Below are 26,694 nucleotides of genomic sequence, written 5' to 3' on the forward strand. Positions count from 1 at the left end.
CTCAAAAAGGGTTGTGAATCTTTGGAATCCTCTATCCCACAGAGTTGTGGATATTCAGTCGTTGGTTGGGTATACGAAACAGAGATTGTATCCAAAAAAGAATCAATGGGAATTAAGGGATATGGTTTTTTTTTGATTCATTCAGGGGATGTGGTAGTGGTCGTGGGTTTGGAAGGTGCTGTCTAAGGAGCCTTGGTGAATTCCTGCAGTGCATCTTGTAGATGGTACACACTGCTGCTACTGTGCATCGGAGGTGGAGGGAGTGAATGTTTGTGGATGTGGTACCAATCAAGCTGGCTGCTTTGTCCTGGACGATGACCAGCTTCTTCAGTGTTGTAGGAGCTGCACTCATCCAGGCAAGTGGGGAATATTCCATCACATTCCTGACTTGTGCCTTGTAGATGGTGGACAGGCTTTGGGGAGTCAGGTGGCGAATTACTCGTCACACGATTCCTAGCCTCTGACCTGCTCTTGTAGCCACAGTATTTATATGGCTAGTCCAGTTCAGTTTCTGGTCAATGGTAACCCCCAGGATGTTGATAGTGGGGGATTCAGTTAAGGTAATGCCATTGAACATCAAGGGGCGATGGTTGGATTCTCTCTTATTGGAGATGGTCATTGCCTGACACTTGTGTGGCGCGAATGTTACTTGCCACTTGTCAGCCCAAGCCTGGATATTGTCCAAGTCTTGCTGCATTTGGACATGGACTGCTTCAGTATCTGAGGAGTCGCAAATGGTGCTGAACATTGTGCAATCATCAGTGAACATCCCCACTTCTGACCTTCTGATGGAAGGAAGGTAATTGAAGCAGCTGAAGATGGTTGGGCCTAGGACACTACCCTGAGAAAACCCTGCAGTGATGCCCTGGTGCTGAGGTGACTGACCTCCAACAACCACAACCATCTTCCTTTGTGCTAGGTATGACTCTAATCAGCAGAGAGTTTTCGCTCTGATTCCCGTTGATTCCAGTTTTGCTAGGGCTCCTTGATGCCACACTTGGTCAAATGCTGCCTTGATTGTCAAGGGCAGTCACTCGCATCTCACCTCGGGAGTTTGGCTCTTTTGTCTATGTTTGAACCAAGGCTGTAACGAGGTCAGGAGCTGAGTGGCTCTGGCGGAATCCAAACTGGGTGTCAGTGAGCAGGTTATTGCTAAGCAAGTGCCGCTTGATTGCACTGTTGATGACCCCTTCCATTACTTTACTGATGATCGAGAGTAGACTGATGGGGCGGTAATTATCCGGGTTGGATTTGTCCTGCTTTTTGTATACATGGTGCAGAGTGTTGAGTTGAGGTAGGATATCAGCCATGATTCTATTGAATGGCAGAACAGAACCATATGGCCTATTCCTGCTCTCATTTCTTATGACCTTAATTGTGGGGATGCTTCCTGACCCTATGTGTTAATGATGTCACAAAAGGTAATGCTCATTTCAAAGGCAAGTGATCCAGGTCTTATAGTGGATATGTAAGTAGCGCAATCAAGCAAGCCCCAGGAAACCAGGTTCCCTGTGATTCATCACATTCAGAACTCCACAGCTAAAATGGTTTCTCATTTCCCAAACCTGATATCAGTAAAGGCCTGTGAAGAGGTCCCTTCTCAGCCCTCCATGGGGAATGGTACCTGTATGGAACAGGGGGAAGATGCGAGGGGAAGAGAGGAAATGTTTTATGAGCTAATTGCAGTTTTGTGATGTCTGCCTGTTTTCTCGTGGTTAGGAGTAAGCAATGCATGCAGCTGGTCCCACCCAATGAAATGGTACTGGCTTTCAGTGAAATCGAAGGGGAGGCAGAAGCTTTGCTTGGATCGACTATAATGAGCAATATTGTCATCTGGTAAGTGCATGATTCCTTCTAACTGGATTAGAATTTTGGATTTATGGATAGTTTCTGATTCATTCATTGACTCAATTAACCCTTTTGGCTGAACAAGTCCTGTCGTCCTCTTCTGACTTTTTCCTATGATTTCAGCTTGTGCAGCGAGACTGAAATTAGTCGTATAAATAGCTTGCAGTAATAAATTACTCAAACACCAGTTGTAGCCTTACTAACTCCAAGATAGTAAAATACACTCAGGACACAAGTTTAGCTGGTTCTGCCTGCCCTGCTGTTGCTGTTATTTCTTTCCCACACACAATCTCTTTCCTTGTTCTCATTTTCATTTAACTTTTGGCCGAAAAGAAAAGTAAAACTAATCCAGCCAACCTATTTTTTTCTACTCTTTTGATCTCTCTAACAAAGTTTTAAACTCTCCTTTTCTGTTCTCACCCTCTAACTTGGAGGTATGAACACAGGAATGGGAGTAGGCCACTCAGCTCCCTGCTCATTTTCCACCATTTAGTTTGATCATGGTAAATTTAAAAAGACAGAAGTTTACTTTGGATTTTTATTTTTAAAGCCAGTGTGATGGGCACTCGCTTCTAATATATATAAAAACAAAAAACTGCGGATGCTGGAAATCCAAAACAAGAACAGAATTACCTGGAAAAACTCAGCAGGTCTGGCAGCATCGGCGGAGAAGAAAAGAGTTGACGTTTTGAGTCCTCATTACCAGAGGGTCATGAGGACTCGAAACGTCAACTCTTTTTTTTATCCGCCGATGCTGCCAGACCTGCTGAGTTTTCCCAGGTAATTCTGTTTTTGTTTTTGACTCGCTTCTAATGTTGTGACATCAGACGTTTGTGGACCGTACATCCCTCACCTTCCTTAAAGCCCGTATTCTGTGCATAACATCTGCCTTGCACACCAACAAATTAATCAAGGATTAATAGCAGATATTTGCATAAACTGTAATTGGCTGTGACTCAAATGTTAAAATAGCAACATTGGCTTTCTTCAGTGTAATCTTGTCATTTAATCAGAGGGTAATACTGTGGAATGGTGCCAGCTTGGATCGGTTGGTAGCACTCACCTTATGGGTAAGAAGGTTGGGGATTCGAGCCTCTATCCTGAACATGAGCTGACATTCCAGTGCAGTACTGAAAATACCACCATGTCGCAGATTCTGCCCTTTGGATACGACATTAACCCGGGTCCTGACTACTACTGGTGGTTCAGATTAAAGGATCCCATTGAAGAAGGGCAAGGAGCTCATGGAATTATAGAATGATTACAGCACAGAAGGAGGCCATTTGGCCAGATAAGTCTGTACTGGCTGACTGCAAGAGCAAAAAAAAAGTAGGTGGGAAGGCAAGTGATGAAGATGACACAAAGAGTCTACAGAGGGATATAGGCAGGTTAAGTGAGTTGGCAAAAACTTGGCAGATGGAATATAATGTGGGAAAATGTCAGGTTATGTACTTTGGCAGGAAGAATAGAGGAGCTGAATATTATTTAAATGGAGAAAGACTGCAGAAGGCTACATCACAGAGGGATTTGGGAGTTCTTGTGCATGAATCCCAAAAAGCTAACATACAAGTTCAGCAGGGAATAGGGAAGGCAAATGGAATGTTGGCCTTTATTTCAAAGGGAACAGAGCATAAAAATAGGGAAATCTTGCTAAAACTATACAAGGCACTAGTTAGACCACACCTAGAATACTGTGAACAGTTTTGGTCCCATTATCTAAGCAAAGATATACTGGCATTGGAGGCAGTCCAGAGAAGGTTCATTAGGTTGATCCCGGGTATGGAGGGATTTTCTTATGAGGAGAGGTTGAGTTTAGAATTGGAGTTTAGAAAAATGAGACACGACCTTATTGAAACATACAAGATTATTAGGGGGCTTGACAGGGTAGATGCTGAGAGGTTGTTTCCCCTTGGGGGAGAGTCTAGGACCAGAGGGCATAATCTCAGAGTAAGGGGACGCCCATTTAAAACAGAGATGAGGAGGAATTTCTTCTCTAAGGGTAGTCAATCTGTGGAATTCTTTCGCAGAGGGCTGTAGAGACTGGGTCGTTAAGTATATTCAAGGCTGAGATAGACAGATTTTTAATCAGTAAGAGAATCAAGGGTTATAGAAACATAGAAAATAGGAGTAGGAGTAGGCCATTCGGCCCTTCAAGCCTGCTCCGCCATTCGTTATGATCATGGCTGATCATCCAACTCAATAGCCTGCTCCCGCTTCCTCCCCATATCCTTTGATCCCTTTCGCCCAAGAGCTATATCTAACTCCTTCTTGAAAACATACAATGTTTTGGCCTCAACTACTTTCTGTGGTAGCGAATTCCACAGGCTCACCACTCTCTGGGTGAAGAAATTTCTCCTCATCAGTCCTAAATGGTCTACCCCGTATCCTCAGACTGTGACCCCTGGTTCTGGACTCCCCCACCATCAGGAACATCCTTCCTGCATCTACCCTGTCTAGTCCTGTTAGAATGTTATAAGTTTCTATGAGATCTCAGCGCCCCCACCCCCCACCACCCTCATTCTTCTGAACTCCAGTGAATATAATCCTAACCATCTCAGTCTCCCCTCATATGTCAGTCCCGCCATCCCAGGCATCAACCTGGTAAACCTTCGCTGCACTCCCTCTATAGCAAGAACACCCTTCCTCAGATAAGGAGACCAAAACTGCACGCAATATTCCAGGGTGGTCTCACCAAGGCCCTGTTTAATTGCAGCAAGACATCCCTGCTCAAATCCTCTCGCTATGAAGGCCAACATACCATTTGCCTTCTTTACCGCCTGCTGCACCTGCATGCTTATCTTCAGCGACTGGTATGCAAGGACACCCAGGTCTCATTGCACATTTCCCTCTCTCAATTTATAGCCATTCAGATCTGCCTTCCTGTTTTCGCTACCAAAGTGGAGAACCTCACATTTATCCACATTATACTGCATCTGCCATGCATTTGCCCACTCACTCAGCTTGTCCAAATCCCACTGAAGCATCTCTGCATCCTCTTCACAGCTCACCCTCCCACCCAGCTTTGTGTCATCTGCAAATTTGGAGATAGTACATTTAGTTCCCTCATCTAAATCATTAATATATATTGTGAATAGCTGGGGTCCCAGCACTGATCCCTGCGGTACCCCAGTAGTCACTGCCTGCCATTCAGAAAAAGACCCGTTTATTCCTACTCTTTGTTTCCTGTCTGCCAACCAGTTTTCTATCCTTCTCAATACACTACCCCCAATCCCATGCGCTTTAATTTTATATGCTATTCTCTTATGTGGGACTTTGTCGAAAGCCTTCTGAAAGTCCAAATAAACTACATCCACTGACTCTCCCTCATCGACTCTACTAGTTACATCCTCGAAAAATTCCAGTAGATTTGTCGAGCACGATTTCCCTTTCATAAATCCATGCTGACCCTGTCCGATTCTGCCACTGTTTTCCAAGTGCTCAGCTATTAAATCTTTTATAATGGACTCTAGAATTTTCCCCACTACCAACGTCAGGCTGACTGGTCTATAATTCCCTGTTTTCTCTCTACCTCCCTTTTTAAACAGTAGGGTTACATTAGCTACCCTCCAATTCGTAGGACCTGTTCCAGAGTCTATAGAATCTCGGAAGATGACTACCAATGCATCCACTATTTCTAGGGCCACTTCCCTAAGTACTCTGGGATATAGATTATCAGGCCCTGGGGATTTATCGGCCTTCAATCCCATCAATTTCTCAAACACCATTTCCCTACGAATACTGATTTCTTTCAGTTCCTCCCTCTCACTAAACCCTGTGTTCCCCAACATTTCTGGCATGTTATTTGTATCTTCCTTTGTGAAGACAGAACCAAAATATGTATTTAGTTGGTCAGCCATTTCTTTGTTCCCCTGTTTCTGACTGTAAGGGACCTACATTTGTCTTCACCAATCTTTTTCTCTTCACATACCTATATGGGGAAATGGCAGGAAAGTGGAGTTGAGGAGTATCAACCATGATCTCATTGAATGGCGGAGCAGACCCGATGGGCCAAATGACCTACTTCTGCTCCTACGTCTTATGGCCAATTTAGCTTGTCCTCCCCATTGCCCTGCAAATTTTTTTCCCTTCAGGTGCTTATCCAGTTCTCTTTTGGAAACCAAGATTGAATCTGCCTTTACTACCCTTTCAGGCAGTGCATTCCAGATTCTAACAACTCATCTTTAGCTCTTTTGTCAATCACCTTAAATATGTGTCCTCAGGTTCGTGACCTTTCTTCCAATGGGAACACTTTCTCTCTAACTACATTGTCTTGACCTCTCATGAGTTTGAATGCCTTCATCAAATCAATTAAACAACCTCCTCTGTTCTCCTTAGAGATGAACTTCAATTCTCCAATTTATCCATGTAACTGAAGTCTCTCATCTCTGGAACCATTCTTGTAAAGCTTTTCTGATAGACTCAATCAGCCTGTGCTTGCAAAACCCAAAACAAAACGTCTACTGTTAGATGTGATTCTGCGATTGCGCAATACTTGCTGAACAATCCTGAGCGTGTGAATAGCATTAACAACCAATTTAAGATAATCAGTCAAGCTCATAACATGGCTCATTTAGGCTCACTAGAGACATACATTCATACGCACAGATCTGTTCTCTGCAAACCGAAAAGGATATGTTCAAAACTTTTGTGCCTCTTTTAAATTGCTCGGAAGCTTGGGGAATCTGTGGCCCCTTTGCTTTCTCCGTGGTTAAGCCTTGGCCAATCAGAGTAGACTTGTTACCAGTCAGCAGCCCTTTTCTCTTGTGGTATAAATTGTTGTGATCATTTGAAATTTGGTATTTTTGCATTTGTCCTGATGAGTGCAAGACAAAAAGCTTTGCCAGCATCTTTTCAGCAATATTCAAGTTCTACATTAATATTTTCCTTAATCAGTGCTGTCACCCCACCTCATTTTTAACCTCCCCTATCTTTCCTGAACACCTTCTATCCAGGAATATTGAGTACCCAGTTCTGCCACTTTTTTGAGCCAGGTCCCTATTATTGCCAGTACATCATATTCTTATGTGGCTATCTGCATGTACAACTCAAAAATAAATGAGTTCCAGCCAGCACCACTGAAAAATGGTTTGTAATTTCACTGTTGTTAATGAGGTCTTTATCAAAAAAAAAAGTTGCCACGTCTGCCATCAGAGCAACCAATATACTTTAAAGGAATGAAAAGAAATTGAAGCAGTTTAGGGTATTTCTAAAACAAGTGGTAAATCTCTATGTAAGAATACTTTGTAAACCACTGAAGGTGTTTTAATCCCAGTCTCACCATAGCCTCTCTTCTGCTCAACTCCTCTCCATTTTCTGTCTGCTTTGCCTCATTGTTTTAGTGATTCCTGCATGATATTATTCAACAGGGATTGGTCTGGAGAGAAACTCATTTCAGATTGGTTTCTGTGTGTTTACCTCTTAGGAACTTAAAGACAGGACATCTCCTGAAGAAGATCCATTTAAGTGAAAGCTACCCTGGTACTGTCTGCCAGAAGGCCTACTCAGAGTCTGTAAGGAGCAATATTTTTATCTTTATAACTCCAAAAAGTGGTGATATCTCACAGGCTATTAGTTTGTGACATTGCTACTTCCAGGAGAGGGGAGGTGTTATCAGTGTAGGATTTGTATTGCAATGTGGATTTAATGATAGCGGGGACCAGGCAGTAAATAAATTGCTGCATGTAGCATAAGTTTCTCTAAGAGAGTGTGCTATGTGAGGGAGAGACCCAGTGTCCCTGCATTAACTTTTCACCTCAGAGACATGCTTTGAATCCAGTTCAGACTGATGGAAGGAAATGCGTGTTTGATTTTAAGGGTCTTAACTGGTTAATTTAGCTGGTTCCCATATAGTCCAAATCCATGGTGCAAAACTGGCATCATTGGCATGTAAATGTGAACTTCAGATGTCACAATGTCAAATGTTGGAAACAGTAAATGCCAGCCTGTTAGAGTTGGGAGCAACATGTATAAATGTAGGAGTGACTTTACATTTAATTCATGGAGGGCTGGCACTGAGACCAAGAAGCATAGGTGCTTCATCTAAAATCCTGATTATTTGAGAATAAAAGACCACTACAAAAAAAAAAATTATTCATAATGGAAATGGGCTGTTTGCCTTTAATAAACTATTTCAAGATATGGACATGCACCTGTGGTACGGTCTTCACTGCCCTGGACGAACAACATTTATTTATTTTCACGCTTTGCATTGCCAATAAATGAGAACTGTACGAGGTCTGGACCAACTGACTGGCCAGCCACATGATTAAACAGCTTGCAATAAAAACTGCAAATGCTGGAAATACACAACAGGATCTAATACGTCAGTGAGGAGATTTTTTAAAAAGTCAAGTTAATGATTTTCATGTCAGTCCTTTGTCAAACTCGAAGTGAAATCAAGGGTCGATATCAGAAACCCTACTGTTTTCCCTACTGTACAGATGTTGACAGTCCTGCTGTATATTTTTAACATTTGTAGTTTTTTTCCTTGCAGTTGCATTTCTGTCCCAGTTCAATTCTGACCAAGGCCATTGGTTTGTGAATTTTACTGAAAAAAGGACAGAATTGCAGAATGCAACCTGCAGTGCAGTGATAAAATCTCTTGTTGTAAAATAGCAAGTGACTTGCTGTAAACCTGTGGCTCTAACTACAAATGGACAGGATCTTGAATGCAGCTCCCGGTTAAAAAATCTGCAAAGTAAAAATTGGCAGTCCTTTGGAAGTAAATATTTTATTGCTTTTTATTTTTGTATTTTAGGGCATTTTGTTCCTTCTCCTCAGTCACCGGTATGTTGGCACCTGTGATGGATCTGTCAGAAGGAGAGTTTGTGTTTTAAGAATGGTTGCTGTTAATCCAATGAATGGTAAAAGTAGACCTGTCATGTCATATATGCTTCCTCTGGAATGCAATGGAAGGTAAGGTGCATTCTATATTACATATGCATCAATGTCCTCCTTTGGGAAAAGTGCCTCTCAATGCTAGAAGGTCTCTGGTTCCAATCCTCTGTTAAATTAGTAAATCTCATTGGGGTGTTAGTTGGGGTCTCTTCATCTTGAACACACATTCATCCAGTTGTTTCTGAAAAGGTTTCTGTGTAAGGTTTTTGTAGTAATTGTAGCTTTAAGGAACGTAATGACTGTAGCTTTAAGACTAATTGTGTTGCATAGTATCACGTGACAGTGTGAACGAATCAGCTCTAAGCGCGGGAATCTTAGAGTGAGAGTTCTCCTAATTGTGGAGCTTGATGGAAGCGCATAACTGCTGCTGCAGCCTGTAAATAAAGTCTGATGTTTCTAATGAGAAACCTGTCTGGAAAATCAAGTCCATAACAAACTGGCGATGAGGATAAATCAGGTCTGGCATTGTTCCTTGCCCAGCGACTATGAGTATATTGTTTAAACAGAAGAAAAGGAAGATATACTGATCAGGTATGCCACATTTTGGCAGGATTGACCCCTTTGAACCATCCACAGAGGATTGGTGTCAATATGTAGAACGCCTGTGGTTATGTTTCGAGGCAAACGAAATAACTGGGGAGAAAAGGAGGAGAGCAATTCTCCTAAGTGTTTGCGGGTGTAAAACCTATAATTTAATCCGAAGTTTGACAGCCCCGAATGCCCTGATTTGAAGACCTTGGGTGAATTGAAGACCTTGGTAGATCTTTTTAAGGGACACTTTCAACCCAAACCCTCAGTCACCATGCAGAGGTTCAGGTTTAATTCGAGGATTAGAGCCCCAGGGGAGACCATTGCTATATACATGGTGAAATTGAAACAACTGACTGAACACTGATTTCAGGAAGACCCTAAGCGATATGCTCAGGGATCGTTTGGTCTGCGATGTGCAAGATGATGCCATTAAACAATGATTATTAACTGAAGTAAACCTCAATTTTAAAAAAGCATTGGAAATAGTACTCGTGATGGAAAGCGCCAAACGGGACGCGCAAGCTATACAAGGTGCACAAAAGGCGCCATTTTCCAGTTGGGGCAGGAATGGATAGTAGGGTGTAGTGCGAAAAGCCAGGACTCCGCCGCAAAGTGGGAGACAGTCCCCGCTACCCGGAAATTTAAAATCAATACAGGAAACAGCTCAGCAGCAAATCTGAAAGTGAATTGTTACTGATGTGGAAGCAATCATACTCCAGAAACTTGCAGTTTTAAAGAGGTGGAGTGCTATTTTTGTCATAAAAGACCTATCCAAGTGAAGGGTATTGCCATTGTACCTGTTTATTATGAGCACCAAACAGCACAACTCCCAGTGATGGTAGTAGAAGACGAAGGACCAAGCCTTCTAGGTCATGATTGGTTGAAAGAAATTAAACAAAATTGGTTTGAAATTTTCCAGCTACGAGTAGGAGGACTGCCAGAACTGCTAAAGAAATATGACGAGTCTTTTTGAGACTGAACTGGGGAGAATCAAAGGGGTACAGGCTAAGATCTACGTTGACTCATAAGCAACACCTCGTTTCTTTAAAGCAAGGCTGGTGCCGTATGCTCTGAGGGAGAAGGTTGACATCGAATTGAACCGTTTAAAGAGACTGGGGGTCACACAGCCAGTTCAATTCTCAAGAGTGGGCAGCAGTCCCTGTCTTAAAACCAGATTAGACCATCCAGATCCGTGGGGACTATAAGCTAACAGTAAACAAAGTTGCCAAGTTGGACAAGTACCCTATCCCCAAGATTAAGGATCTCTATGCTAAATTAGGAGGAACAACTTATACTAAACTGGATATGAGTCACATGTATCAGCAGCTGGAACTGGACAATGCCTCCAGAGATTTTATGAGCATAAACACTCAAAGGATTATATCAATACACACGTTTACCCTTTGGTGTTTCTTCAGCCTGTGCAATTTTCCAGAGGACCGTGGAGAATTTGCTACAAGGACTAACTCAAGTCATGGTCTACCTAGACAACGTCCTAATAATGGGGTTCACGGAAGCTGAACACTTGGCTAATTTGGAGGAAGTCTTGAAACTATTTTTGGAAGTGGGGTGCACTTAAGAAAAGAAAAGTGTGTACCTTTCAGGCGAGCAAAGTCATTTATTTGGGTCACTGGGTAGATGCCCAAGGGTTACACCTGGTAGAAGAATAAGTTAGCTATAAAGGAGGCACCTTCGCCTAACAATGTCTCTGAACTCAAGTCAATCTTGGGTATGGTTAATTATTATGGTCGATTCCTACCCAACTTATCAATGGCCTTATCCCCTCTACACTCATAATTAAAGAAAAACCAGCATTGGGTTTTGAAGTTACCCCAAGAAGAAGCCTTCACGAAAGTTAAACAACTCTTGCACTGTCAACAAACTTGTTAGTACACTGCAACCCAACAAAGGAACGATACTAACCCCCTATGGCGTGGGAGCGGTACTATTGCACAAGATGGACGACCTTTCAGAAAGGCCAATAGGCTACTTGTCCAGGACCCTTTCCACGGCCGATAAAGGGTATTTGCAAATTGAGAAAGAAGGATTGTCGATTATTTCCTGAGATAAAAAATTCCATCAATACGTACAAGGCCGACACTTTATGATGGTGTCAGACCACAAACCACTCTTAGGTCTGTTCAGTGAAGAGAAAGCTATCCCTCCCATGACTTCTACACAAATTCAAAGATGGGCTCTAATTTTATCTGCATATGAATACACTTTTGTGCACAGACCAGGGATGCATATAACTAATGCTGATGCCCTAAGTCGTTTTCCTTTGCAGAAGAGCAATGAACATGCCCCAGTTCCCCAATAAATCATACTAGCGATGAATTCCCTGGATTCCTCGCCAGTCTGCACAAGGTAGATACGAAACTGGACGAATCGTGATCCAGTCCTGTCTAGAGGGAGAGACCAAGTGTTGAAAGAATGGTCCCAGGAACCAGTCCCTGATGAATTGAAGCCATTCTTCACTCAAAGGAATGAATTGAGCAGTCAAGATGGTATCCTGTTATGGCGTGATCGAGTAATTGTTCCTTCACAAGGAAGGGGACCACTCTTAGCGGGGTTGCATAGCGCACATCCGGGAATCTCAAGAATGAAGACGATTGCGCAAAGTTACGTTTTAGTGGCTGGGCATTGACGGTGATATCAAGAAGGTGGTTAAACACTGTACAATGCCAACAACTACAGGAGTTATCTGTTGCAGCCCCACTATACCTTGGGAATTGCCTGATCGGTCCTGGGTGAGACTGCATATAGATTACGTCAGTCCATTTCTAGGCACCATGTTCCTACTAATAATTGATGCACATTCCAAATGGCTAGACGTTTACGAGATTAGGTCGCCAACGTCAGGTGTGACTATAGATGGGTTACACCAAAGCTTTTCCTGACATGTATTGCCAGAAGTAATCATCTCAGACAATGGTACTGCATTTACGAGTGCTGAATTTCAAAGATTTGAGTCTAAATGGTATCAAACACGTAAAGACAGCACCACATCGTCCGTCATCTAACAACTTAGCTGAGAGAGCAGGACAGACTTTTAAAACTAGGATGAAAAATTATCGTGAGAATCATTGGAGACAAAACTTTCACGTTACTTAGGAAGCAACGTCTTTGAACAAGATTAAGCCTGATACTTCCCAATTTGGAGTGGAAGGTGGAGAAAAGTCAAGGGAATCAAAAAGTAACTCATGATTTGCATAGTGGAGAGCAAGAATTTACTGTTGGTGAAGCAGTATACTTACAAAACTTCAGTGGTGGATTGAGTTGGTTACATGGTGTAATAGTTTCTGTGACTGGACCCTTGTCGTACCATGTAGAAGTGGAGGGCTGGATCCCCCGAAAACATGTGGATCATTTGAGAAGAAGTGGAGTACCCCAACAAAATGATGTTCCACCTGTAACCATTGTTGAACCTGTGGTCCCTGTTGAAATTGTTCAACCAAGGATAGACATATCAGATGTCTCTGTCGGGGTAGATAACACTGAGCTTCCTGTGCCTAAAGAGGTACCTGATGTTGCTGCGGTTCCAGATAATGTGGAACCTGTAAGAGATTCGAAAGTCATGGAGTTACGAAGTTCCACCCAGATTAGGAAACCACCTGAAAGACTGAACTTATAATTCCATGACCCGTGTATATATTTGTAATTTCATGAAGGTAAATGTTCTTGTATATACAAACTTTACAAAAAAATTAAAGGGGGAGGAATGTAGTAATTATAGATTTAAGGAATGTAGTGACTGTAGCTTATGGTGTTGTATCACATGACAGTCTGAACGAATCAGCTCTAAGCGCAGAGAACCTTTAGAGTGGGAGCTCTTCTAGTTGTGGAGCTTGTAACTGCTGCTGCAGCCTATAAATAAAGTTCGATGTTTCTAATGAGAAACCTGTCTGAAAAATCAAGTCCATAACAGTTTCTGTTTGGTGCACTGTTAAACAACTGTGCCTTCCAAGAAAGCTAACTCTATCAATGTCATGGATTAGAGTTGTGTAGAGGATATCTATGTCAGATATGTGGATCCAAAATGGAAGTAGAGTGAGAATCAAGTTCCGTGTCAAATATCAGATGTTAACCTGGGCTTCCATTTTATAATCGGTTCTTTTTCTCTCTGATCAGTATTCTCTAAGGTGTTAATAACAACCCCCCCAACCCGAACTCACGCTTTTGCTACTTAAGCAGCAGAACCACTGGATGACCCAATCAGATGTTTGTGTATCCAGTAACACAAAACTTTGATGTAAATGACAGGAACCAACATGGCTCCAGTTGCTGAATCAAATCCCACTGCATTACATTTACACTGATCAAAGTGGCATAGGGATCATTTTAAACGCCATCCACGGGGAAACTGGTGGAATCTAGTCTACTGCTCTGATTTTACAGCCCATGCTAACTTAAGTTTCCTTTGAAATTGAAGGAAATTAAAATTCAGCAGAAGTGTTAAATAAGCACCTGATCCCAATCCTATCAGTCTGCTGGTGGGTTTGTTAAATTAAAATGATTGCTCCAAACTCTCACAAAGTTGAGGGTTTATGCTGTAGTGTTGTCTGTTTTATTTACTTAGCTCAGTAACAACGGTAGATAAAATAGTCTGTTTTTCTTTTAAATGAAATTATTTCTGGAACAGGTACATTGTTGGAGGTGTGAAGGACCAATCCATTGCAGCAGTTGTAACCCCTGGAATCCTGGTACTTTGGGATATACCGTCTGGCTACATCTCAACCATGCTACAGCACGGCCCCAATGGACACTGGTCGCTGTTCCACTGGGCAGAGGCTAACTCCTGCCTCCTGGTCAGAAAGAATGACAGGACTGTGTATATCTACAAATGTGTGGGAGCTAGAACAGTTGCAGTATGATATCACTGCACCGAGATTAATGCAAGAAAAGCAGCTTTGCCATTTGATTATTTATTTGAAACTTATTCACATCATCAGTTGAGTGAAAAGCATCAAATATGTTAGCAAGACAAAAACACTACAATGTGAAGATGATTTTTTCTTGTGTACTATGTAAAGTTTTTCCACAATGTTTTGGATTGATGTACTGAACTGTTGTATGTTGTCTGTTATTGCTCTAGGGGAATACCAGATATTAAAATCAGGACTACCCTATTTCAGTAAAATGTTCAGAGGGCACTTAATCAAAATAAGTGAATCATATTGAAAATCTCCTTTCATATGTTTAGGTAGAGTATTAAGATGCCACTCTTTCTTTCCAAATGTACTGTTCTGGATGATTTGGGATTAGCACTGTGATCTTTCTGTATATGTTTATACATCAAGGGACATTCTTGCTCATTTTCATAATGCAAATACATTTTCTTCTGTTCACTGCTGATGGAAACATGCTGAGAATATAAAGTGGGAGCATCTGCATATTATTCACATTTACCTATGTTTTCTTTGATGTTATGAAAGCTTATGTTTTCATTGACAGCTAATTTGGGATTTACTTTTATATAACTGCCTAGCAGCTGCGTTGAAGCAGTAAGGGAATCAAAATATATCCCAGCCCTCTTGGTTTAACCATACTAGTTTAGACATACAGATGAAAGAAAATGATAGTGTCACAGTGAGTCCGATATTATCAATACAATAGGCCTTCTAATTTGTGTGCTCATATGTATTGCATAAAAGATGGTTAATCAATCTGTCCTGTACATAAACAAACAACAATTTGGCTAAGAAATAATGTCCCACACAAACAGACTCATAGCAAAGTTCTCGGTTGGAATTCTGCAATGTCATAAAGTGTGCTGCAATCTGGATCTGCTGCTCCTCTGCCAGTCAACACTAGTTACCCGATTTCTGATGCGTTCTAGCACCTGTCCACGCAGCAGTTCTCAAGATGTCTTCACCCACAGCTTCACTCTCTTTCAGTCATGTAGCTGTCTACTAGCAGATGGCTTTGATCAAGGCAAAGTTTTGTAACTATGGCATCATTGAAAGGAACAATTTAATATTGACCCAATGAATGATGTGTAGATTAGCTGCAAGACACCCTTGCTGCCTCTCACTATTCGGAAACCATCCAAAGAATTACTATCAGGCACAGTTTACCAATGAAGCAACATATGTCAGGGACTCTAACCCACCTGATCAAATGTGGACTGTTGAGAGAATGATTAATGTGGATATGGTAACAACATACACAAGCATTACATGCAAGAATGGAAGCAGATATTTAGCTACAGTGATGAAGACCAGTCAGCCTAATAAAATAGATACAAAGGATATCAACAAGAATGACAACTGGAAAAAGTTGGAAATGTTGGTAGTTTTAACAGCATGTATAGCTGTTGGTGCCTAGTGTTATATGCTTGGAGAATACAGTTTGCAATCCCTTACACTCTTAAGAGGATGGAGGGATACCAACTTTGCTCAGGCACTAAAGTGTTGTGAGATCAAAGGACGAGTCCCTTTCCCAGCTGCTGCTTATGTCAGCCATAGCACTCTTGCTTCTGGGTCAGTTGGTTGTGGGTTCAAGTCCCACTTCAGAGACCTCAGCTGAAAAATCTATGCTGATACTTAAGGGCTATACTGAGGGAATGATGTTTTTTGGATGAACTGTTAAATTCTCTTCTCACACACTATGAATTGTTGATCCCTTTACTATTGGTATTCTTGCAAATCTGTCCTGATGGGTGCAAGACGAAAAGCTTTGACAGCATGTCTCTTTTTCAGCAATACTAGTTTTTAGTAGTATTGATGTCAGCCAGGGAAAATTGGGAAAGCATTCTGGCCATAATAGTTCCACTGGATCAAGTAGACTGAAAGTTAGTTAATCTACTCATCTGAAGGAGGGCATCTCCACCTTTGCCTCAGTGCAAGTCAGCAGCATTTTAGGAATTGTTAAAATAGACCAAGGTCCATCTCGTTTTCCTTTTACTGTCCTGCAAAAGCAAGACTTGTTTTTCTATACTTAAAACGATAATGGAGTTGTTGACTAATAGCAATTGTGCTCTGTCAGTTAGTCTACAGTAGAACCATACATGAGGTGACCAATTGTGCCGGATTTTCTAGTACTCATATTTGAGCCCCAAATCTTGGGTCCCGGACCATCGCCTGCCAGGATGTTGTTCTGTCATTTCGTGCTGCGATTTTTTTTTGGGCGTGTGTAGTATGTTTTTGCGCATGTGCAGTTTTCCCGGCGGCCGGCTGTAGCAGATTCGGCACCGCCCCTGCCAAAGTGTCCCTTCATTCATTACCCAAGAATTGGTCAGCTTACCTTGGCTCCAAAGCCACCTGTTCCACCCAAGTATTCATTCACTATTCACTACACATCATTTCTCAAAGAATTCATATCAACATAGTCCATGTAATCAAATCTTGATTCTTTCTTGCCACTCTATTGGATGGGTTATGGTCTTGTCGTATAAACCGTGTGAACAACCCTTATGAAATAAAATGAGACCTTGTGCAGGATGGGGGTGTGTGACTGTGAGCCGGGGGGGGGGGGGGGGGTCACCTTAACAAGCTTCCAAACCATCTCAAACTATATTAAAATAATGCATTATATAAATATGAAAGTCAGTGCTTTAAATTAATCTGTAAAATTTATTTCATATATACTTAGATTGATTTCAGTCAAGCTCTCCATACTCCCCATTGACAGATGACTAGGTGAAGCCCCTCTTATCCCAGTTTCCTGGGCCAGGATAGCTGCACATTGCCCCTTTTAAAGATAGTGGCTGCATATGTTCTCTGATGCACATTGCCCCCAGTAAAGATGATGGTTTTTCGTGCTTCTCTGGGGGCTCAAATCCGATGCCACCCTGTGGCCGATGTTAGGAGTGCAGCTGCTCAAATAACCAGAAATAGGGACCAATATAGGCTCAGGAAGAAACAATAAAGGACGTGGGACAATGAGAAAAATTACAGAATGATTTTTTTTTAAAAAGGGGCAGTCGGTCACCCTTTGCCAAAGGGGAATGTAGAGGTCTTGTGGCGCAGTGTCCCTGCTTCTAAACCAGAAGCTCTGGGTTCAAGTCCCACCCTAGGACTTGATGGAAGATGGGTTCATTATGTGCCCAAACAGGTTGAGTATTAATCTTCAAATCCTTCCAGCACATGCCATTGGCAGGCAGTAAGAGTAGGAGAGGTTCCTTGTCAGCCATGTCATAGAAAGAATGTTGGCGCCAACTGGTGGAAAGGAGGTAGAGGAACAAAACAAAAACAGAATTACCTGGAAAAACTCAGCAGGTCTGGCAGCATTGGCAGTGAAGAAAAGAGTTGACGTTTCGAGTCCTCATGACCCTTCAACAGAGGAACAAATTTGCAAGAAAATTACAGAAAGTTGCAAGAATTATAGAGTGGGGGACTTTACTACTATTCCAACCTATATTCAGATAATTCCTGTAAAGGGCAAAAAGAGCAAAAGTGTGTTCAGGAAAACTTTCTACAGCAGTATGTTTCCAATCCAATGAGAGGGGAAGCACCGCTGTACCTGGTTCTTGGGAATGCTGTGGGCCAAGTGGATCAAATATCAGTAGGAGAACATTTAGGGGACAGTGATAATTGTATCGTAAGGTTTAGATTGGCTATGGAAAAGGATAGAAAACAATCTAGAGTAGGAATAATTGAATGGGGTAAGCCAACTTTGATGGTATAAGAATGAACCTAGGCCAAATTAATTGGAATCAAAGGTTAACAGGAAAAATAATAGATGAACAATGGGCTACCTTCAAAGAAGTGATAGTTCAGGCGCAATTAAGGTACATTCCCTCAAAGGACAAAGGTAGAGGACGTAAAATCAGAGCTCCCTGGATGACAAAGAGATAGAAATTAAGATGAAGAAAAAATGTGCTTATGATAGATGTCAGATGGATAATACAGTGGAGAACCAGGCTGTGTAGAAGGTTCAGAGGGGAAGTGAAAAAGCAAATAAGGGAAGCAAAGAGAGAGTGTGAAAAGAGACTGGCAGCTAATCTAAAGGGGAATCCCAAAGTCTTCCATAGGCATATAGTATAAATAGTAAAAGGATGGGTAGGGCCGATTTGGGACAAAAATGGGGATTTATGCATTGAGGCAGGGAGAATAGCTGAGGGGTTAAATTAATATTTTGCATCTGTCTTTACCAAGGAAGGAGATGCTACCTAGGCCACAGTGAAAGAGGAGGTAATTAATACACTAGATGGATTTAAAATTGATAACAAGAAGGTATTAGATAGGCTGACTATACTTAAAGTTGATAAAGCATCAGGACCAGATGAGACGCATCCAAGGATACTGATAGACATGGGAGTAGAAATTGTGGAGGCACTGGCCGTAATTTTCCAGTCTTCCTTAGACTCACAGGAAGTGCCAGAGGTCTGATTACTTGCAAATGTTGCACTCTTGTTCAAAAAAGGGTGTAAAGATAAGCCCAGCAACTACAAGCCAGTCAGTTTAACTTCGGTGATGGCAAAACATCTAGAAATAATAATTCAGAATAAAATTAATAGTCACATGGACAAATGCAGGTTAATTAAGGAAAGCCAGCATTGATTTATTATGGGAAGACTTGTTTAATTAACTTGCTGGAGCTTTTTGCAGAGGTAACAGAGAGGATTGATGAGGGTGATGCTGTTGATATGGTGTACATGGACTTCCAAAAGGCATTTGATACAGTGCCTCACAGCAAAGTTGGAGCTCATGGAATAAAAGAGACAGTAGCAACATGGATACGATATTGGCTGAGTGACAAGAAACAAAGAATAGTGGTTAATGGATATTTTTCAGACTGGAGGAAGGTTTGTAGTGGAGTTCCCCAGGTTCCAGTGTTGGAACCTTGCTCTCCCTGATATATATTAATGACCTAGACCTTGGTGTACAGAACACAATTTCAAAATTTGCAGAAAATACGAAATTTGAAAGTATTTTGAACTGTGAGGATGATAGTGTAGAACTTCAAAAGGGCACAGACAAGTTGGTGGAATGGGCGAACAAGTGGCAGATGAAGTTCAGTGCGAAGAAATGTGAAGTGATTAATTTTGATAGGAAGAACATGGAGACACAATATAAAATAAAGGGTACAAATTCAAAGGGGATGCAGCAGCAGAGGGACTTGGGTGTCTTTGCGTATAAGGCATTGAAAATAACAGGGCAGGTTGAGAGTGCAGTTAATAAAACATACAGTATCCCAGACTTTAATAGGGGCATAAGAGTACAAGAGCAAGGGGGTTATGTTAAACTTGTATAAGACACTTGTCTAGCCTCAGTTGGAGTATTGCATCCAGTCCTGGGTGCTGCACCTTAGGAAAGATATGAAGGCATAGAAGAGAGTGCAGAAAAGATTCACGAGAATGGTTCCCAAGATGAGGATCTTCAGTTATACAGATTGGAGAAGTTGGGACTGTTTTCCTTGGAGCAGAGGAGGCTGAGGGGAATTTGATAGAGGTATTCAAAATCATGAGGGGTCTGGACAGGGTAGATGGGGAGAAACTGTTCACACATGTGAAATGATCGAGAACGAGAGGGCACTGATTTAATTGGCAAAAAAAGCAAAAGTGATATGGGTAAAATCTTTTTCACAGTGAGTGATTAAGGTTTGAAATGCCTGAGAGTGTGGTGGAGGCAGGTTCAATTGAAGCATTCAAGAGGGAATTAGACTGTTACCTGAAAAGGGAGAATGTGGGAGAATGGCACTAAGGGAATTGCTCATTCGGAGATCCAAATGGCCTCCTTTTGCGCTGTAATAATTCTGTGATTCTGAGCCTCTACCATCACTATCCGCAGTTCCAAACTACAACATGCATGTAAAACTGTATGTTCCAACTGCAACTCGCACTCCTGAGTCAACTTTAGCACCACCACCAAGAAGGTTTTGTTCTATTGCGCAGCCTCCTTGCGCAGCGCCACCTGCGGAGGTGCCGCGCATGCGTGTTGCTGCCCTTTTACCAGCTGTCGAGGTGCATGTTGGGAAATACAATCCTCCCCAAGATGGCGCTGCGTGTCCTCTCTCGGTGTGTCCGCCGGTGGCCGCAACCTTGGAGCTGGCCAAGGACAGGCCCCAGCGTCGGGGCCCAGCTTCATGCCGCAGCCAGCAGCAACTACTCTCAGCACGTTTGTAGCAGGAGGGCTCCTGCTGCTGCGCCCCGTGCTCAGGTAATAGGGAGGATGGGGAGGATGGTGGGTAGGCCGGAGCCTGGACCTGAGCTCCTAGTCTGAGCCTGGGGGCGCTGACTGCAGCGGGTGAAGTACAGCCCGAGGTGACTCTGCTGGGGGAGAAGGGGTTGCAGTAATAATACTTAATTATTAGGTAAAATGCATCACGTGGGATGAATTCCAGTTGCAACATTCAAAATAAATAATAGTTGGTTCTAGCCTCTTGGGAAGGTGCAGCTCTGATTGATCTCTTGTGCTCCTGCCAATTGGGTAAGAGCAAAATAAAGATTTGCATTTATTTATGATCTCAAGACATCCTGTAAGAACATAAATAGGAGGAGAGCAGGCCACACTCGCTCATTCAGTAAGATCATTAATAGCCTTCAGACCATGCAGTTTAAATTAATCTTTTTTTTTCTTCTCCCCTTTTGTAGAGTTGTAGTCCATTTGTACAGTCATTGCGTCATTATGGGGATCTGCCTCCTCTTTCACTGGACAGCATCCGGGATCGAGTACTGTATGTGTTAAAACTGTACGACAAAATTAACCCTGAAAAGGTACAGAAACAACTTCACCCTCCTTTTGTTGAATTGCTGTAATAAGAATAGGGAAACTCTTGGGAAACGTGACCTATTATAGTAAAATCAGGTCTGCTAGAATTGGCAATTTCTCTAACAAGCCCAACCAAATTCTATACTCAGATTGTAGACTGCTAGTCTACATTTGCCCTCTCCATTTCCAGCACCACATATTAGTATGTGGTCTGAATGTATTTATTTTCCCCCCCCACCCCAAAAAAAGATGATGCAAACACTTCTGTTTAAAGCAAAAAAGGTTATGAGAAAGATGCTTAAAATATAAAATAAATGAGGTGTTGACAAGCCACCATATGGCCACCTTTACATGCCTTGTCATACACAGTGCAAAAACATTATGATTAAATGTGTTTTAAAGTTGGCTATAGGTGGGTGTCATTCTTTTTGTCTTGGGGTGGAGGGGGTGGGCGGAGCAATATACAACACTCCCGTGATATTCCTGTTATACGGTATTTGTACGTAACTAGGGTAACCAGATGCAAGATCAACCAAACTTTTATTACTTACCATTAGTTTTATTAACATTAAAACACTGCAGCTTTTACAAATAGAAATGCATAAAATCTTCCCGGCATACCTTCTGGTCAGCTTAACAGTCCATTTAGCCAAACTCAGCATCTTTGTCAGGGTTCTAGTCAATCTTTTAGTTTCCTTAAAATTGATATTGTTAAGCCTAAAAATGTTTCGGTGTTGTATGCAGCAAGCCCTGGATAACATTGAAGCTTGGGCTGCTAAATGGCAAGTAATGTTCTCGCTACACAAGTGCCAGGCAATGACCGTCTTCGCCTAGAGAGAAGCTAACCCTATCCTGTTGACATTCATCCAGGCAAGCGTGGAGTATTCCATCAAACTCCTGACATGTATATGATGGGACAGATTTGGGGAGTCAGGAGGTGAGTTAGTTGCAGAATTCCCAGCCTCCGACCTGCTCTTCTAGCTGTTTGTATTTATGTGGCTGGCCCTGTTAAGTTTCTGATCCAGGGATCCCTGGATAGAATGAGCCACAGGCTTTACAGACTGCTGAAGTATTTTAGAAGGTTGGCACAACCAACGTGTGTTTGCACTTCCTGGCCAACCAGTGGATGTGAATGAACCTTAACAGACACTGTTCACAAGGCAACAAAGGGGAAAATCAAAAGGAATGTAACACACAGTCACTCTCACAGTCTTCCTCCCACCCTTAAGAAAAGCTTCTCAGAACTTGTTATGAGGCAGCAAATCCCAGTCTTGTCTGGGTGATACTGGAAGAAGACCAAGGTTCTCTGTTCAGTGTTTTTCAGAGCGTCAAATCTGTTGCTGGTGGGGCTGGAAGTCTTGAATGATTCCTTGTGGATTTTTTTTTTCTTGCATTCCTGAAACCCTCTGTATTTACGATGCTCCTTTTCTTTTCAAAGCTTCTACCGAGCTCTCATTTCATGAAAGATTTGGGTTTGGATAGTTTGGATCAAGTAGAAATCATTATGGCCATGGAAGATGAGTTTGGTAAGTCATTGTGTGTGATGGATTGTGTTGTGCTCATTGTCATGTTGCAGTCCTACCTCCGAGTCTGTAACCAGTGAAGCTGTTCTCTTGATCTGTTGAATCTTTCTGTCCGCCTTATTGATTTGTACCCTGGCGCATGGTTTTGCACTCATGGATGGCCTCTTGGTACTGCGATCAAGTAGCTAATTGTCCAGTGGGAGCCCAGATACTTCTCAGCCTGTTCAACCCTTGGGGCATCACAGACTCTCTAGTCCTATACCTGTCCTCTTCCAATGATGATATCGTGTTAAGCTCCATTTGCAATTTCTTGTAGGATGAAGCAGTTCCTGCTTACAGTAGACCTGGTTAACATTCAGGCTTAAGCTGCTAGTGGCAAGTATTATGATGCAGCGGATGATGTGTGCTAGGCAGATCAAATCCATGAGAGAAATTTGATCACACGGTCACAACTGTTTTGCAATTTGTATTTTATTCCAAGATGCGTGCCTTGAATTCAGAAATAATAGACTACTGCGACTTGAGGTTTTTCGAAAACTAAATTAAACATTTATTAACAAAAGGAAAGATTTCAAGCACATACGTAAGTCTACAAATTACTATTATAATAACTCCTAAAACCCCTAACTAATCTGGCTCCCAGTTACAGCTCCGTTAAAGCAACAATAAAAATGAATAGATTTAGACAGACCCAGGCAAAGCAACATACTACCCTGGACAGTCGCATTTAAAGTGAGTTTTCTCAGCTTTGGTTCCTTTAGACAGCAACTTGATGCACAGAGGCTAGAGGCTTTTCACACTTGTGTTAGATCTTAGGATGCCTTCCCTTCTGACACACAGCCTCATCTCCTTTATACATGTTTCTCTCTTTTTAATGCAAATTCCATTGTTCCCATATGTTTTTGCAACTTTACTTTTCTCATAATATAAATCTTTCATAGTAGTAATTTTATCAGTAACCTTTGGGGAAAAATAAACACACTGTTTAGCTTAGCTTCTTCTGGCTAAGTGTAACATCTTATCATCTCTTTGAAATTCAAACTAACCTAATTTATCTAAGAATACAAATGTTCCTCACACCTCATATTCTAAAACTTCAGCCATGTTTATGCATTTAGCATTTCAAACCTAACTACTTGTTGATACCTCAAAACCTCTAGACCAGCTGTCTCCAATTCAGTTAAATCCCCTCCTACACACACACACACAAACTAATTCAAATTCCACTATTAACTCACTTTTACACTAAGTCACAATAATATTGAGAATTATTATATTTTCATGACATAAAGTAACAGCTGTGCTACACAAGTGCCAGACAAGGACTGTCTCCAACAGTAGAGCACTGAACCACTTCCCCTTGACAATCAACAGCAGCACCATCAGTGACTCCCCCACCATTACATTTCTGCAGCCGGTGGGGTGCCGGGGTTGCCTTTAATCAGAAACTATCTGGATCGGCCACATAAACACTGGCTACAAGAACAGATCAGAGGCTGCATATTCTGTGGCGAGTGACTTGCCTCACAACTCCCCAAAGCCTCTTCACTTATAAGACACAAGAGTGTAATGAAATATTCTCCACTTGCCTGGATGGCTGCAACTGCAACCACACTCGAGAAACTCAACATCATCCAGGACCATCCACCACCTCCACTCCCTCCATCACTGGTACACCATGGCTGCAGTGTGTACCACCTACAAGATGCGCTGATGCAATCCTCCAAGGCTTCTTGGACACCATCTACCAAACCCGCAACCTCTACCATCTAGAAGGACAGGGGCAGCAGTTTATGCCAGGTGCAGAACAGATGCTGTAGATCTGTTAGTGTTACCCTGAACAGAGTTGATTCAAGCTGGTGACAAATAATACCTGAGGGCAGGTTGTTGAATGGCTTTATACCTGCAAAACTACCCAACAAATCCATGGGTTACAATGTGAAAGGATTGGTGTGTGCCCAGTGTGGGATGTGAAGGCTGTTAATCTATATCAGCCAAGCTGCTTGTCTCTAGGAGTCACCGATCTTCACTTCTGTTTGTTGCAGGGTTTGAAATTCCAGACGTAGATGCAGAAAAGCTAATGACACCTGATGAAATTATAACTTATATCGCAGATAAGAAGGACGTGTACGAATAATCTTTTTCCCTGGAGACAAAAAAGGGTAAGAACTCGTCAGATGAGTACTAAAATGGAGGGGGAGCAGTGTGCACTTTCTCACAACTTGTGCCTTGTCACAATTTCATGATTTCTAATCGGGTAAGAACAGGATTGACTGGAATTGTTTTTTCTCTGATCTCCCTGGACTCAAAACTAGTGCACTGACACGTCATGTTGAGCCTTGTATCTGAAAAAGAATGGCTCTGAGTTGATGTTCGAGGGGTTGATGAGGGTGGGAGGGGGTTGATGCCCATGGAACTGCCCTGACTTCAGTCAATCTTCAGGGTAGAGGTGGGCACAGGGACCTCCCAATTGTGAGAGAAAAGCTTGTTGTATGAATCACTAAGCACATTGTCACAGTAAGTGGACCCACAGCTGTGGTGTGGACAGGTGTTGGGAAGGCAGCAGCATCTGTCAGCACAAATCACTCATACAGGTGATGATGAAATCAAAGGTTTCCCTTATTCCCCCCCATCAGGAGGCACTACATCTTGTTAGGAGAAGGGACTTGATTGAATCCCACTGCCCTCACCCCCCAAACCTCCACAGTCTAAAGGACTGTTCCCTCTATAAAGATCAGCTAACTCAGCATAGTCTGGAGTTCGAACCTGGGACTGAAGGAAGGCTACTTTATCCTAACCAGTACTGACATCACAGCTGATCAGTGATGTCTTTTGATTTCCAGAAATGTTTTGGAAAAATTAGAAAAATATATATTAAATTCTGAAACCTGTTTTTGACTTTGCAGGTGCTTGTTGCTGGGAGCATGTGAAACACTCAATATGTGGGGGATCGCAAGTACTGCTTGAAGCATAAGTGCTGTTCTATGGTTTTTGTTGTCAGATTATGTTTGTTCAACCAGTGATATTTCAAGTTCTTGATCACTTGACTTCAGGAATGAATAAATTACTATTGGAGACTTGAGCCTGGATGTGTGTCTGCTGTTTATTCACCAAGCCACTCCGATACTCTTCCTCTCCATGAATTCTAGACTTCTGAGCATCGTTGGACATGCTTCTTCCTCGTTAGGAAGAGGCCATTCAGCCCTTTGAGTCTGTACCGTCTCTGCCATTCAGTGAGACAGTGGCGAATCTGTATCCGAATTCCATTTGCCTGCCTTGGCTCCATAATTCCTTAATATAGTTGGCAGGCAAAAATCTTGATCTTGGATTTAAAAATGATAAATTGAGCTAGCATCTATTGCTTATTAATTGAACTGGCAACTATTGCTTTTTGTAGGAGACAGTTCCACATTTCAACCACCCTTTGTGTGAAGAAGTGTTTCTCAACTTCTTCCGAGTGGTCTGTCTGTAATTTTATTATGTCCCCTTGTCCTAGACTCAACCGCCATCAGATGAAAGTTTCTCTTCACCTACTTTCACTTCCTTTCAAAATTCTAAAAAAAACATCTCAATCAAATCACCCCTTAACTTCTATATTCCAAGCAATGCAAGCCCATTTTATTATTTTGTTATGAACTTAAGGTCAAGACCAGCCATGATCTAATTGAGTGGCAGAACAGGCTTGAGGGGCAGTATGGTCTCTTGTTTCTAATTAATCTTCAGCTGTCCCTGGCCTCTATGGAAGCAGCTGGTAGGGGAGAATTGAAGTTAGACTGCAGATGAAACTCCAGCCTCTTAATTTTCTTTCTTCTCTTCCTTGTTCATTTGACATCTTGCTTTTGAATTTGGTATTCACTACCAAATGAATTCACTCTGCTGCACTGTTAAATTCATGCCAGTTACAGTACTAAAGGCTGAGCCTCTGTCCACAGGGTATGCATGGTACTATTTGTAAAGTGAACATTAATCATTGAGCCATTTCAGCTCATTTTGCCAGTTTCATGCTTTGCCACCTAGTGATGTGTGGTACTAAACCATAAAAGAAATTGCATTTATATAGCACCTTTAATGTAGTTTCAAAAGTCCTAAGGTGCTTTGCAACAACATTAATTAGATAAAAATTGGCACCAAGCCAAAAAAGGTGCCATGAGGACAAATGACCAAAAATTTGATCAAAGAGGTTGGTTTTAAAGAGTGGGAGCACAGGAAAGATGTTTCAGGAAGTGATTTCAGAGCTTTAC

The 26,694-nt window shown here is 42.0% G+C and overlaps 2 protein-coding genes across 3 annotated transcripts in view; both read left to right on the forward strand.

Moving 5' to 3' along the window:
• The window catches only part of palb2 (partner and localizer of BRCA2), a 29,141-nt gene extending 14,463 nt beyond the window's left edge, over window positions 1-14,678 (forward strand). Inside the window, exons 11-14 of one of the 2 annotated variants that reach the window (XM_078558481.1) lie at window positions 1,720-1,836; window positions 7,271-7,358; window positions 8,606-8,763; window positions 13,919-14,678. In XM_078558481.1, coding sequence (XP_078414607.1) covers window positions 1,720-1,836; window positions 7,271-7,358; window positions 8,606-8,763; window positions 13,919-14,150 — 595 coding nt within the window. In that variant the 3' untranslated portion in view covers window positions 14,151-14,678. Of the gene's footprint in view, window positions 1-1,719; window positions 1,837-7,270; window positions 7,359-8,605; window positions 8,769-13,918 lie in introns of both variants that reach the window. The other variant, XM_078558482.1, reaches the window with a different exon arrangement.
• A 5,490-nt stretch (window positions 14,679-20,168) lies between these two features.
• Window positions 20,169-25,535, forward strand: LOC144690704 (acyl carrier protein, mitochondrial-like). Its single transcript, XM_078558458.1, has 5 exons — window positions 20,169-20,378; window positions 20,813-20,935; window positions 22,369-22,456; window positions 24,499-24,615; window positions 25,360-25,535. Exons 1-4 carry the CDS (start codon window positions 20,187-20,189, stop codon window positions 24,588-24,590), a joined length of 495 nt encoding a protein of 164 aa, XP_078414584.1. The 5' UTR covers window positions 20,169-20,186; the 3' UTR covers window positions 24,591-24,615; window positions 25,360-25,535.
• Window positions 25,536-26,694: the final 1,159 nt, after the last annotated feature.

The sequence above is a fragment of the Cetorhinus maximus genome, chromosome 15, assembly GCF_964194155.1.
Source record: "Cetorhinus maximus chromosome 15, sCetMax3.hap1.1, whole genome shotgun sequence".
Classification (NCBI taxonomy): Eukaryota; Metazoa; Chordata; class Chondrichthyes; order Lamniformes; family Cetorhinidae; genus Cetorhinus; species Cetorhinus maximus.